Source organism: Aphelocoma coerulescens, chromosome 23, assembly GCF_041296385.1.
Source record: "Aphelocoma coerulescens isolate FSJ_1873_10779 chromosome 23, UR_Acoe_1.0, whole genome shotgun sequence".
Taxonomy (NCBI): domain Eukaryota; kingdom Metazoa; phylum Chordata; class Aves; order Passeriformes; family Corvidae; genus Aphelocoma; species Aphelocoma coerulescens.
The window spans coordinates 6518440-6532666 of NC_091036.1; the positions used below are offsets into that span (position 1 = coordinate 6518440).

General features: G+C 53.7%; 1 protein-coding gene across 1 annotated transcript in view; it reads left to right on the forward strand.

Annotated features, from left to right (window-relative positions):
• MACF1 (microtubule actin crosslinking factor 1) overlaps window positions 1–14112 on the forward strand; it is a 111123-nt gene extending 97011 nt beyond the window's left edge. Inside the window, exons 87-100 of the mRNA XM_069035770.1 lie at window positions 443–571; window positions 652–795; window positions 908–1096; window positions 1414–1531; window positions 2022–2185; window positions 3274–3436; window positions 3522–3676; window positions 3897–3971; window positions 4684–4701; window positions 6637–6754; window positions 9456–9667; window positions 10204–10314; window positions 12048–12171; window positions 12450–14112. Of these exons, the coding sequence (XP_068891871.1) occupies window positions 443–571; window positions 652–795; window positions 908–1096; window positions 1414–1531; window positions 2022–2185; window positions 3274–3436; window positions 3522–3676; window positions 3897–3971; window positions 4684–4701; window positions 6637–6754; window positions 9456–9667; window positions 10204–10314; window positions 12048–12171; window positions 12450–12703 (1974 nt within the window). The 3' untranslated portion in view covers window positions 12704–14112. The remainder of the gene's footprint in view (window positions 1–442; window positions 572–651; window positions 796–907; window positions 1097–1413; window positions 1532–2021; window positions 2186–3273; window positions 3437–3521; window positions 3677–3896; window positions 3972–4683; window positions 4702–6636; window positions 6755–9455; window positions 9668–10203; window positions 10315–12047; window positions 12172–12449) is intronic.
• Window positions 14113–14227: the final 115 nt, after the last annotated feature.

Below are 14227 nucleotides of genomic sequence, written 5' to 3' on the forward strand. Positions count from 1 at the left end.
AAAGGCTGGTTTGAGGAGGGAGGATGGGAAAGATCTCACTGATGTGCACAGCAGTGATCGGACAGGCCAGGCTGGTGTTTGCCAGTATCCAGAGAGACTCGATTGAAGATGAAAATAAAAAAAACCCAACCACAAAGGTCAAAGGCTCTTAAGCAGCTTTTGCATCAAGTAGGCAATTTACAGAATAAACTCTACCAGATTGCTCAGGATACAGCACTTGTGCTGTTTTTATAAACATTTCTTTCTTCATGCTGAGGGGAGGGAGGTGCCTGAGTGCTGCAGGACCCAAACCCCAGCCCCAAACAGGGCTTTTTTTCCCCCCTTTTTATGTATTTTTAAAGCCCCTTTCAGCCCCGTTGTCACTCCAGCTGCCGGGAGCGAACCCAGCAGCCCGTTTGGGGAGGTGGAGGGCTGACAAAAGCCTGTGCTCTTGTTGCTGCAGGCTGAGGAGTTCAGGACAGCCGTGCACATGCTGCTGGAGTGGCTCTCAGAAGCGGAGCAGTCCCTGCGCTTTCGGGGAGCGCTGCCGGACGACACCGAGGCCCTGCAGGCCCTCATCGACGCCCACAAGGTAACAGGGAGCTCCAAAACACAACCCAGGCAAAGCTGAGGGGGGTGAATATCACAAAACAATTCCTTTGGGCCTTCCAGGAGTTCATGAAGAAAGTGGAAGAGAAGAGGGTGGACGTGAACGCGGCGGTGGGGATGGGCGAGGTCATCCTGGGCGCCTGCCACCCCGACTGCATCACCACCATCAAGCACTGGATCACCATCATCCGGGCCAGGTTCGAGGAGGTGAGTGCTACAGGATTAGTTCCAGGCTGATGGTGGTCCCAGGGGTGGCCTCGGAGTGGTGGCTCCTGCTCCAGGTTCCCCACGCTGGACGGTCGCCCCGTGTTTCCAACAGGTTCTCACGTGGGCAAAGCAGCACCAGCAGAGGCTGGAGTCGGCACTCTCCGAGCTGGTGGCCAATGCAGAGCTTCTGGAGGAGCTCCTGGCTTGGATCCAGTGGGCTGAGACCACTCTGATCCAGCGGGACCAGGACCCCATGCCCCAGAATATCGATCAGGTCAAAGCGCTCATCTCGGAGCACCAGGTGAGCCCTGAGCTGAGCTCGGGAGAGGCGCAGGGGGAGGGATGCTTCCCTGGCTCCCTGGGTGCAGGAGGCACTGCCTTCTCTTGGAAATCCCTACTAAAGCAGCGTGGGACCCAACTGGGGCAAAACCAGCCCAGGGATGAACTCCAGCCCTGGCAAATCCAAGCCAGCGTTGAGCAGCAGCTCAACCACAACCCGCAGTCGCTGGTGCTTGATGCTCACCTCCCTCTGCAGGCCTGGCGTGTCCCAGTGAGGGCTGGAAGCCAAAAACTGGTGAAATTGCCAAGGGTTTTTTTATCCTTTCTGTGTTTTGACAGTCCTTTATGGAGGAGATGACACGGAAACAGCCGGACGTGGACCGGGTGACGAAGACTTACAAAAGAAAAGCTACTGAGCCTCCCCACGGGCCCTTCATCGACAAGTCCCGCAGCAACAGTGCGTCTGCTTTGAGTCCTAGGGTGGCAGGAAATGAAACTCCTAGCAAGCTAATTAGCTTTGATTATCAATTAACAAGGCATCCTGCACTAGCAGCCGCCGGGAAGGCGGCTGAGACTTGTCAGGAGGGGAGAATCCGGGTGGCATTTCCCGAAGCAGCCGTGCTGGGTGTGCTGTTCCCGGGGGTGCTTGGGCTCCTCACTGCTCTCTCTCTCTCTGCAGTTGGCTTTGGGATGAAGTTGTGGGGTCTTTTTATGTGGTTTCTTGAGGAGTTCAGTGTGAGTTCCTGAGTGCTGGGGGACTGTGGGTGTAGGGCTCTGTCCCCCTGTCCTCCTCCCTGGGGACACTGCATCCCTTGGGACAGCAGCCAGCAAGGCCCTGGGAGGTTTTCCCCTTTTTCAAACAACAAAACACATTTTGCTGCTGCTCTTCAGACTCGCTGCACCCATGAACAGCACCTCAAACAACTCCCTCTCTCCCTTTTTTCCAGGGAAATCCTTGGGGCAGGCTGCTCCCCCCAGCATGCCCATCATCTCCCAGTCAGAAACAAAGAATCCCAGGATAAACCAGCTCTCAGCACGCTGGCAGCAGGTCTGGCTGCTGGCCCTGGAGAGGCAGAGGAAGCTCAACGATGCCCTGGACAGGCTGGAGGAGGTAACAGCCCCTGGCTGCTCCGGGCAGGGTGGGAGCTGGGAGTTCATCCCCAGAGAGGTGCAAGAAGCAATTTTAAATCAGTGCTGCCCCAGACAGTTCCTGCTGCCTTCCCAGAAATGCCCAAATTAAATATTCCTAAAATGTTAAGGCTAAAAACCCTTTGGTAATTCAGTAATTAACTGCACATTAACCAACTTTGTGCCCCTGTATTTGGTATCTGTAGAGTTAATGGTAGCCAGGCCCTGCTTTCCTCCTAGTAATTAGTTTTAAACTATTACTGTCTCTATTTTATCCAACCATCTAATGTAATTTTTGTTTTTATTTACGCTTAACAAAGCAGCTATGCCCAGAAGTGAGTGGTTTTTTTTGTTTTCTGTTGCTTTTGCTGTAGGTCAGTTCAGTTCCTTCGTATCCATGTTTTTTCTTTGTTGCTTTTCACCCCAAGAATGTTCAGAGAGAGACCAAAAAAGAAAAAACAAACAAAAAAAACCAAACCCCTTAAAATTGTTGTCTTACCTTGGTGTGAGCTGCTTGAGCTGGTGGGGTCGTGGGGGTCCTTTTGGGGTGGGGAGATAAAGAAGGGTGTTTAAATTGGAGGGTTTGAGGCTGGGACTTGTAGTGCTGGAAGATGAGCAAGAAATCCCTTAGACAGACAGGGAGAGGGGAGATCCATGCCCAAAATGATGCTGGCAATGGGAATTCCTCCCTGGCAAGTCCGTGGGGTGAGGAAGCATCCCCAGAAGGCCGAGCAGACGGGGTGTGTGTGTGTCTGTGTGCCCGTAGCTGACCTTCCCTGCCTGTGTGTCCCCACAGCAGCGTGGGGGACGCTGCATCCCGCGTTCCTGGGATGCACAGTCCACTCCACGTGCTGCCTGTCGGCTCTGCTGTGTGTCCTGTGCTGCTGGGAATTCAGTTTGGGCAGCCCCTCACTGGGAGTTCTCTGGATAAATCCAGATGAGCCTTCCCGGGAGGGCGGGCAGGGAGCGGGAGCGCCGGGAGCTCACCCCCGGCAGGGGTTTTGGGGCGGTTCTGTGGGTGCTGCTCCTTGGAGATTTCCCCCACTGACTCCCCCTGGGTTTTCCTTCCAGTTGAAGGAGTTTGCCAACTTCGACTTCGACGTCTGGAGGAAGAAGTACATGCGCTGGATGAACCACAAGAAATCCCGCGTGATGGATTTCTTCCGGCGCATCGACAAGGACCAGGACGGGAAGATCACCCGGCAGGAGTTCATCGACGGCATCCTGGCTTCCAGTGAGTCCCTGGAGCCAGCCTGGAAAACAACCTCGCTGCTCCTGCAGCCCTGTCTCACCCTTCCCTCATTCCCTTCTCCTTCCAGAGTTCCCCACCACGAAGCTGGAGATGACGGCGGTGGCCGATATCTTTGACCGCGACGGCGACGGCTACATCGACTACTACGAGTTTGTGGCCGCCCTCCATCCCAACAAGGATGCCTACAGACCCACCACTGATGCTGACAAGATCGAGGATGAGGTGAAGCACCAAAAAAACGGGGTGCTCAGCAGGGTTGGGGGCGGTTCAGGCTGCGGGTTGGCAGTGGGGAAGAAAAAAATCAGGTTAAAAGAGGATTTTGGAGCCAAAGTAATTGGTTGGGACTGAGCGTGCTTGAGAAGGAAAGGCTGCTTGGGGCTGATTTGTACTGGGAGAGGCTCCCAAAATCCTGGTTCCTCACCTCTCGTGTTGGTGGTGGCAGGTCACCAGGCAAGTGGCCCAGTGCAAGTGTGCCAAGAGGTTCCAAGTGGAGCAGATCGGCGAGAACAAATACCGGGTAAGGCAGAGGGGACGGAAAACTCCCCAAATCCCGCTCCCCCTTCCCACCCAGGGAGGGGGCATCACCCAAGGGGTGCCCAGCCCGGCGCGGGGGGACCCGGGGTGAGGCGGAGGCCTCGTCCCCCTGGCACGGAGGTGGCTGGGATGTGTTTTCCCAGCTCCATCCTTGGCCCCAGGGCGTTCCCTGGATTGGGAGAACATAAAAGTGTCCCTGTTCTGGGGCAGCTGGCCCGGGGGCCCCGGTGAAACACCGCATTCACTGCGCCGGAGCCGCCCTTGAAGTTTCCCTCCTGGATGAGTGTACCTTACGCCTGTGTTTTTCTTAGCTCGCTCCCGAAGAAGGGAGAATAATTTCCTGACAGAATCTCTTTGTAACGAGCTGCTGTTTACGTTTCAAACCCTTCACCGAGGCGAAGTGGCGGCAGAATTCCCACTTCCCTGCCCCCGCTGGGTTTGGGGCTGATGCTCCAGCCAGGAGGAGCTGATCCCCCTCTGGCAGCACTGGCCCCAACCCCTCAGAGCTTCTCCTTCCCCCCCAAACAGCCCAAACCCCCCCAAATTTCTAACTCCTGCAGTTAACAGATTTCATTGTTATTGCACTGTTAATCCCATAAATGTTTTTCTTGTTTTTCTTTCCCCTCCTCTTCCCTCTGGACTTTCCTCCCCTCTCCCCGTTGTTCCCTCTCCCTACAACTCCTCTCCCTCCATAGTTCTTCCTCGGCAATCAGGTACAGTTTGCCTCGTGGTGCTGTCTCTCACCTCTGGAGTTTCTTTAACCACCGTAGCTCTGTGTGTCGTGGTGCTGCTCTGTCCTGTGGTGCTGTGGGAGGATGTGATGTGGGAGAGCCTGGTACAGAGGAGTGCCACCCCCCTCCCGAAAAAAAAAGAAAAAAAAAAAAAAAAAAGATTGGGCAGAAAAAAGGGAGAAAATTTGATGGAAAAAGCAGGATTTGGCAAAAGAGGAGAGGTTTTTCTCTCTGGGCTCCTCTCTTGGATATACTGGGGGTGTTGAGGTGCTGGATCGTGGCACTGGGGTGCAGATGGATGTGTTCTCCTGAGGGGAACTGGGGGGTACAACCTGCACCAGGCTCCGGGCGGGTTTGGACCGCGATCACCATGGAATGGGAGCGCTGAGTAATCCTGTAGGACAACTAAACCCTCATCCTGCTGCTCACACTGAGTAACTCCTCACTGGAGCAAGGCTCCCCTCCCAGAACCTGCATGTATCCTGGTAGTGCCATGACCCGAGATAAGCCCAGCTGCCCCGGGGGGCACAGCCCCCTTTGGAACAGGGCTGGAGCACCCCGGGCCCTTCTCATGTCCCCACTGCCCCTGCCCAGATTAAAAACAGCTTCTTTTTCATGTGCAGTGATGGTGGCCACCCAGAAAGATGCCCCAAAAGGTGCCCAAAATGAAACACGCTTGGGTGTTGGAAGTGGATGAGAGCTCTGGCTTTAGTTCAGGCAGTGATTATAGAAATGTTTTCAGCAAAAACTGAGAAATGATGAGAATTGACTCGTCCCTGGTGGGGTTGGGTTTTGAAGGACACCTCATGTAGAGCCTGGAGAGAGGGAAGCAGCTGCCCTGCTCCCTTCCCTGCCTGTGAGCACAGTGGCAGCTCTTCAGCTGAGACAAGGACAGCTTGGTGGGACCTCGAGCAGGGAGGTCCAGGTCCCATGTCCCTGCAGGTCAGAGATGTCACCTCCTGCCCTGACCCATCCCAGTCGCTTTGCACCCTCTGTTCTCATTGAATCTCTTGTTTTTGCATCTCCACCCACAGAAAATGTTCCTGTTTAGGGTTTTTTTCCTCTCTTTTTTGATCATTCTGGAGAGGGTCTCGCTTCCAAAAGCTGGTTGTGCTGTCTTCTCATCCCAGCAGGTGCTCTGCAGACCTGGATGCAGAGCTGCCACATCCCAGCCAGGCTCTCCACGTCCCTCCCAAGGCTGGCAGACACCCAGGAGCCTGGGCTTGGGTGTCCAGGAGATTTAGGGGAGCTTTATGAACACATGCTTCTGATCTGGGGTGCACTTTCTTTGATATCACAGGCATCTCAAACCACTAATGAACATGGCAGTCACTAATCACCATTGCTGGGGATTGCTGCCTGGATTCCCATCACTCTGCACTCACCCAAACATCCTCACTGGGCGATTGCTGCAGCAGGGGCTTTGGGGCTGCTGGGGTCAAGTCTGAGGCTCAGGGGAACCCCTGGATTTCAGACTTGGTGGTGATCAGAGGTGCCTCGCTCGGCTTGTCCTGCTGAACCCGCCGGCTCTTCCCCACATGGGCTGCACCAGCAGGGTCAGGGCATTGCCAGCCTCTCTTTCGTTCACAAATAAAGAGAAAAAAGGTACAGTTCTGGCTGAGAAAAGCCATCCAACCCCCAAATTCTAAAATCTGTCTTTGTTGCTCTTAAAAAAAAAAAAGCAAGCCTTTAAAATCAAAGGATTTGGGTTGGTTGCCTCATCTTCAAACCTTCGAAGGCAGGAAAACTCCACATCAATTGGTGTTAACCTTGCACTTACTCCAGAAGAACCTGCCTGGAGAAGCCTCAGAACCGTGAGACAGCTGGATGAAAGCCTTTGGTGCAGCCTGGTGAGGGAAGCAGCTGCATTCCCCCCTGGTTGTTCCCCTTTCCCTGACCTCTCCCTTGGCCCCACAGTTCGGCGATTCCCAGCAGCTGCGGCTGGTCCGTATCCTGCGGAGCACGGTCATGGTCCGTGTGGGCGGAGGATGGATGGCCCTGGATGAGTTCCTGGTGAAGAATGACCCGTGCAGAGGTAAGGCTTGATGCAATCAGTGTCTTCCCACCCACTGAGGGGAGTTGGGATGCTGTGGCTGAGGTGGCCAGCGTGGGTCATTATCCAAGTGGGCAGGAGCTGGAGAAAACATCCAAAGCGAACCAGGAACTTGGAATCACCGGGTCTGGTGATGCTGCAGCAGAGCTGGCAGTGTTTATCTGGGTGTGGGAGGAGGAGAAGAGGGAAGGGTTGCGTTTTCCTTGGGTTTGAGACCCCAAAAGTGGAGCTGCAGCACTGTGCTGGGGGTCCTGGCTTCCCTCGGGTGTTTGTGTGGCCCTGGGGGTGATGGAGTGAGGTTTAGTAGAGGTGACCTGAAGGAATTCCAAAGGTTCAAAACCAGGAGGTGGTAAAATCCCAGTCTGAACACGTTGGGGAGATGCTCCAGCCCAGGGTCTGTGAACCTGTGGTGCTGCTCCATGGGGCTCTGATGGTCCAGGCTCATCCTGCTGGACAAGGAGACATTTCTCCTGTGGCTTTGAGCCTCTCTCTGATGCATTTTTAATCCACGTTTTCTCAGTTTATTTCTTGTCTTCAGAGCAGCAGTAAAAGGAACTAATTTAGAAACCCTGAGCTGGGCAGGACCGTGCACCTTAAATACCTCTTTTGATGGTGCTGGGTCTTCTTCCAGTGCTTTAAAATGAACTTTTTCCCCCCATTTTTGCCTTTGAGGGTGGAAGTGTGACCCTTCTTTATTCCAGAGCCAGATTTGAGTTGTAAAAAGGGCTGCATTTAGGCACCATTGTCCATGGGGCTGGGTTGGATTTTTGGGGGGATTTTGAGCACCGTGTCCTGCTTTAAGGGTTGTTGATAAGTGTCACCTCGCACAAGTGCATCCCAGGTGAAGCAACAAAGATGTTTTGGTGCAGTATTAATGCAGGAAAATTAAAGTGCAAGAAGCTCCTGGGTGAGCAGAGCATAGGGAAGAGAGACAGCAGGATGGAAGAAGGGAGGAACCACCTTGATCCTGGGTTTTTAGGGAGGAACCACCTAAATCCTGGGTTTTTAGGGAGGAACCACCTAAATCCTGTTTTTTTAGGGAGGAACCACCTCAATCCTGGATTTTTAGGGAGGAACCATCTCAATCCTGGGATTTTAGGGAGGAACCACCTTGATCCTGGATTTTTAGGGAGGAACCACGTTGATCCTGGATTTTTAGGGAGGAACCACCTCAATCCTGGGTTTTTAGGGAGGAACCACCTTGATCCTGGGTTTTTAGGGAGGAACCACCTCAATCCTGGATTTTTAGAGAGGAACCACCTTGATCCTGGGTTTTTAGGGAGGAACCACCTCAATCCTGGATTTTTAGGGAGGAACCACCTCGATCCTGGGTTTTTAGGGAGGAACCACCTCGATCCTGGGTTTTTAGGGCTGTGTTTGGTGAGAACAGGGGAGGAATCACCTCAATCCTGGATTTTTAGAGAGGAACCACCTTGATCCTGGGCTTTTAGAGTGGAACCACCTCGATCCTGGGTTTTTAGGGAGGAACCACCTCGATCCTGGGTTTTTAGGGCCGTGTTTGGTGAGACTTGGAAGGGACAGCTGGGATAACACAGACCAGAGCCACACACTCTGAGTGTGGAGGGCTGGGATCACCTCCTTCCCAAAACCTCGAGGTTCCACTGCTCAGAGCCACCGGGCGCTGGACAAGAACCACAACCAGGGCACAGAGCAGGGGCTGGCCGGGTCCGGAGCGGGTTTTGGAGAGCTCTCCACGTTTCCCTGGGGTCTCTGGGATGTTAATTGCTTCGGCTATGTCTTGTTCAAGCTGCTGCATTCCGTGCTCCGGCTGCCCGACGGCTGTTGCTGAAAGCAGCATGATTTACAGCGCGCGCCGCTTGCTCCGGGGAGCCCGCGGGCTTTTCCTGCTCCTCCTCCGCCCTTCAGGCTTTGCAGCAGACCCTTTGCAGCGCTGACACCGAGGTTGTTTCTATCCCTTGCTTATCTCAGCGCGGCGCTTCCCTCCTGCAGTTGCTTTCTTGGCTTTCCGCTCCGTAATCCGTCGGCTCCGGAATGCCTCCGGTGTCCCGTAAGGCTCGGTGCATGCCCTCGCTCTCTGTTCCGACACCCCTGAGCATGAAACACTCTGGCACGCGTCAGCTGGCCCAGGATGAAGCCCACAGACCTTCTCCCTGCTTGGTTGCCCCTTGCTTGTCGAAGGGAGACCCTTTCCAGCTCTTTGAGGCGTTTGGATGAAAGTTCGGAGAAGTCGGTTTTTAACGGCTGGTTGGAAAAGTTGGGAAGTTGGTTTTCCCTCCTCTCTCCCCAAAAACGCGTGGAGAGCTGCCCAGAGCTGCGAGAGAGCAGAATCTCTCTCGGATTCTCAAGAATCTCAACCCTTCAAAGCTGCTTTTGCTGTTTTTAAGCCACGTTGAAGATGGCATTGGCCGCTGTTGTGACATGGTGAGTTTAAAGGCCATCGGGATGCTTTTGCACCAGAGAGGAACAGAGCATCCACTGTGAATTCTGGCCCTGGGGCGGCTTTTAATCAGCCAGTTGCTCAAAGAGCTGATCCGTGGCAGGAGGTGGTTCTAAGGCAGAGCAGGAGAACCAGGGCTGCCCTCGGAGATGGGCGTGGGGAGATGCCCAAGGAAGCTGCTCCCAGCCCTGGAGCCTCCTGATCCCCAGTGAGGATGTCGGGTCCCTCCAAACCTGAGCTCTCCTCTCCTTTCTCCCCTTGCAGCACGAGGACGGACCAACCTGGAGCTGCGGGAGAAGTTCATCCTGCCGGAAGGAGCCTCGCAGGGAATGACCCCGTTCCGGTCGCGGGGCCGGAGATCCAAACCCTCCTCCCGGGCAGCCTCCCCGACACGATCCAGCTCCAGCGCCAGCCAGAGCAACCACAGCTGCGCCTCCATGCCATCCTCTCCGGCCACTCCGGCCAGCGGAGCCAAGGTGGGGCTCAGGGGTGAAGCTCTCCCTTCCCTTTAGAAACTGGGTGGTCTCCAAAACCCAGAGGAGGAGCTGCAGGAGGTGTTGGGAGGAGGAAGGTTGGGGTTTGGGCTTGATGAGGGCTCTAGAAGGTGCTCACCGGCGTCCAGGTGGGATGGGGTGGGATGCTGCAGGACAGGTTTGGTTTCCAGGCCAGCCTTGGATCCCTGTGGCTCCGCAGGAGGGTCCCCAGCGCTCGCCGTGCAGCCGGAGGCTCCTGGTGCCCGAGGCAGGGCTGTGGTGTCAGGAGGAAGCCACCACCCCTCATCTCTCCTTCCCCACCCCATCATTATTCCATCACCCACTGGGTTTTTTCCCTTTAATTTAATTTATGTCATCCCTGTTTGGTTCTCGCTCCGTTTTAGTACCGTTCCCCCCACCCCCCCCCCAGTTTTCCGGATCCTTTCCCCATTTCTCTTTTCCTTTTTTTTTTTTTTAATTTTTTTTTTACCACTCATTCCACCTCTCCCCCCCTTTCCCTTGGCTTTTCCATTTCGCAGACTCCACACCACTTCTCTCGATGTTATGACAAACCCTGGTTGATAAACAGTAAAGCGAGCACCCCCCTGAGGGGATTCGATTATTCCGACTTCCAGCTCCCGAGCGCCGAGGTAGAGTATGGTCTGCCAGCCCCAAGGAGCTGCTGGCAGGCCAGAGTGCCCCTGGCACGGAGTCACCCCGCTCCCGTGCCTGCTCCTAACGCTTTCCTCGTGGTAGAGCAGCGCTTGTAGCACCGCTAACGCTCCGGCTGTTGGCGTTTTTCATCGGTCTCCAACTCTGCTGAAAACACAAATATCGGCTTCAGAGCGAAGCACAGCGCTTTCACTTGGCCCCCACCTGCTTCCAAACCACGTTAATCCTCTCGTGCTTTGAGAAATGTATTCATTTGCCCGAGCTTTATTGGAAAAGGGGCCGCGTTTGGCTTCCCGAAATTGAAATGCAGCAGCCGAGTGGAGACTTGAAAATCAGCTACAGCGCATGCGCCGTAACCACACCGCCTCGTTCTGCGGAGAGCTTGTGTTTATCACCGTGGTAAAGCACGTCTGGTGTGTCCAGCCACCGCCTTGATGCTCCCAGGAGGATGGATTTGGGCTGAGATTTGGGTTTTCTCCTAAAGTTTTCAGCCTCCCCGTGGACTTTCCCTGCCCTCGCGAGTGGGTGGCGAGAAGCACCGGGTAGATCCCGGTGGTTCACTGCGCTCTTGAGGTAGCTGCGTCTTGCTCAGCGGTGCTTCCACGTGGAGAAGGGGTTCATTTGATTCATCAGGAGGTCAGGAGCACTTCCCCAGTTGGCCTAAATTGCTGCTTGCTGCCTATTTTAAAATAGGATCAAGGATGAGAATCGAAATCTCGGGTGATGACAGCGGTGCCTCGAAAATCGCGCGTTAATGGATTTTGATTCCCTCAGCTGCCCCCTCTCCCCCTGCAGCTCCAGTTTCATCACATCCCAACGTTTCTGAGGTTCCCAAAAAACCACAAAATTGCAGGGGATGGAGGAAAACCCCTCCAGCTGTTGCTTTAAAGCTCTGTGGGAAATGCCCTCTGGGATCCGTGCCCATCTATCCAGGGATGCAGCACCCCAAAAACCCCCGGGGCTGGGGTCACTTTCCTGCAGCGCTGCCCCAAACCCAGAGCTTTGGATGGTGAACAGAAACTGGAGCTGCCTTTTCCAGCTGGATCCAGGTGCCCTCGCCCTGCTGGCACCTTCCCCTCGGCTCCCTGCAGCAGCGGTGGGAGCAGAGTTGCCTGTTGTGCTGCTTCACCCCACACCAGCTGCACTTCCCACATCTCAAAGGTCAGGGAAAAGCACCGTTTCAGGATGCAGCCAGAGCTGACCCGCTGTGTTTTGTGTCCCTGCCCATCATTTTTCCAATCTGGCTGCCTTTGGGCACTGGGAGTGGTGTGGATACACCCCTCCACCTCTCCCTGCAATGGGTTGTACTTCTCAAGATCCCGAATGGACTTGACTTTCTAAAATGCTCCTGAGCTGCTTGGATGCTGAAATCCATATTTTTCCATATTTCACATTCCCTCTGTGGAGCTTTCAAGCCCAGCTGATGCTGTCTCCTAACAGCTTTGCTTGGATTTTTCCTTTTTCCCAACAAATTCCCTTCCATCAGCCTGCAGCGCACAACCTGCCATTCCCCTCCCAATTGTCAGGATTCGGGCTTTTCCCTTATTTTATGAACTGCTGCTGAAACGGCAGCTTGTGCCCTCCCTGACCATTGAGATGGGGGTTCCTTAAAAGCCCAAATTCTTGCTGAGGATCTGATCTCGGATGTGACCTCGGCCCGGCACGGTGCAGGTGACAGCTAAAGGGTGTCCCACGTGTGCTTCCTCCCAAGGTGACCCCCTCGGCGGGCAGCAAGCTGAAGCGCCCCACCTTCCACTCCAGCCGGACCTCCCTGGCTGGGGACACCAGTAACAGCTCCTCACCGGTCTCGACAGGTGCCAAAACCGCTCGGGCAGGTGAGTTTGGGGAAAAGATGGGAAAAACTCCTGTCGCCGCTTAAATGGCTGGAGAAAATACGGACTATTTTGGGGGTGGGCTGGGGGAGGAGATGCCGGCACAGCTCTGCACCCCAAGGAGCTGCTGAAATCCGGGGAGGAACCAACCCCGCTGTGGCACCTCCCGTCTCAGGGGTGCCGCTGCGGACGCAGCAGGGACGGGGGGATGTCGCTGTCGGTTTGGGGCTGGGGGAGGATTGAACCCTCCCGCTCACGGCTGGGCTGGGCTCTCCTTGCAGACCCTAAAAAAGCTGCCAGTCGTCCCACGAGCCGCGCCGGGAGCCGCACGGGGAGCCGGGCCAGCAGCCGGCGGGGCAGCGACGCCTCCGACTTCGACCTGCTGGAGACGCAGTCGGCCTGCTCGGACACCTCGGAGAGCAGCGTGGCCGGCGGGCAGAGCTCGCGCCGCGGCGTGGCCAAGCCCTCCAAAATCCCCACCATGTCCAAGAAAACGCCCGCTGCCACCCCAAAAACTCCGGGCCCTAAAAGATAATACTGTACCCGCCACCCTCCTGGGAGAGGAAGGAGGAAAAAAAAGCAAAACAAAACCCAACCTGTGTCCAGTTTTTAACCCTGCTCCGTACATTGGATGTATATTTATTCTAAATGGGAGAAACTATATTGTTAAAAGTGTAAAAGAGAAGTTGTGTTATGAAGCTGCCTTATTTGGGTTTTTTTGTTTTGTTTTGTTTTTTTGGGTTTGTTTTTTTTTTTCTTTCCTTTTTTGTAAGTTACTATTTTCATGTGAATATTTATGTAGATAAAAAAAAAAAAAAATTGCCTCTCGGTGACCCCTGTTTAGAGAGGGGCCTGGAAAACTGAAATGTGGGAGAGAAAGAAAAAAAAAATCAAGAAAAAGATTAAAAAAAAAAAAGGAAGCAAAAAAAAAAAAAAAAGGTCAAGATGTGAAAGTGTAAAGAAAAACTAAAATATAAATAGGATTTCTGCGCGGTGCAGGGTGTGAACCTGCTTTATCTTTTAGGATTGTTTCCTAAATGCATCTTTATAAACTTAACTTGCTGTCTCAGCAAGGTAAATTATATTTAAAAGCGAAGACCTGAATCCTGCAGTGTTCAAGGAACTCTCTTTTTGTAAATCACAGATACCTCAACCAGAGAAACATGAGGTGAGGGGACTTGGGGCTTATGTTTCCATTTTTTAAAGCTATGTGGTTTTACCTGAAGAAAGTGGAGTTTGACTTAATAAAATTTGCACACACTACAGCAAAGGCCGTGGCGATTTGCTGTCCTGAGAATACTGTCCTGACAACTTTGTTTTTAAACAACAAACCGAGGGTGAGGGGGCTGGGGAGGGGTTTGAGGAGGGAGGGTTCACGCCGGAGGAGAGCACGGGGTACGACTGCAGGTCTGGATCACTCGGATGCATCCCTTAGAGGTGGTGGGTCCTCCAAAATCAAGGATTCTTCTGGATTGATGGCTTAATGAGCCCGACCCGAGGCGTTCCTTACACAATCGCTGTTTTATCTGCATCTCTTTGTTTCCTATTTATTATTTAACTGGTCATTCCACTTCCAGCCAGGCTGAGATTGATGTGAACTCTGCTCCTAGGAGAAATCTGGACTTACACGCACAGTTGCTTGTCCTTGAAATGAGTCTCACCAGCACACTCGCTGCAAGTCCTGTCTCGCTTTTGTACGCTCCTTTTTCTTTGTAATAAAATCCAACTGACCAAGTGACCAGGAGACGGGCCGGGGGCGAGGGCTCTCCACAGCTCCTGTATTTATTAAATAGTGTTCCTCTCCGGCTCTGACCGTGTTGCTGTGTGATTCTCTCAATTGGTTTCAAATTGAGGCAAAACTGAAGCTCTACCAATGAATTGTTTAAAAACCAGACACATTTTTGTATTAAAATTGCTTGCGGTAATAAACAATCTTGCCTCCTACTTTATTCCCCAGTGTTAGCTTTGTGAGGATGAGCTGGAGCTGCTTATCCCGTGTGGGAAGGCGGTGCCTGTGCAAGTCGGGGGGTGTTTGCACGCTGGTTTTCCTTGGGGGGTG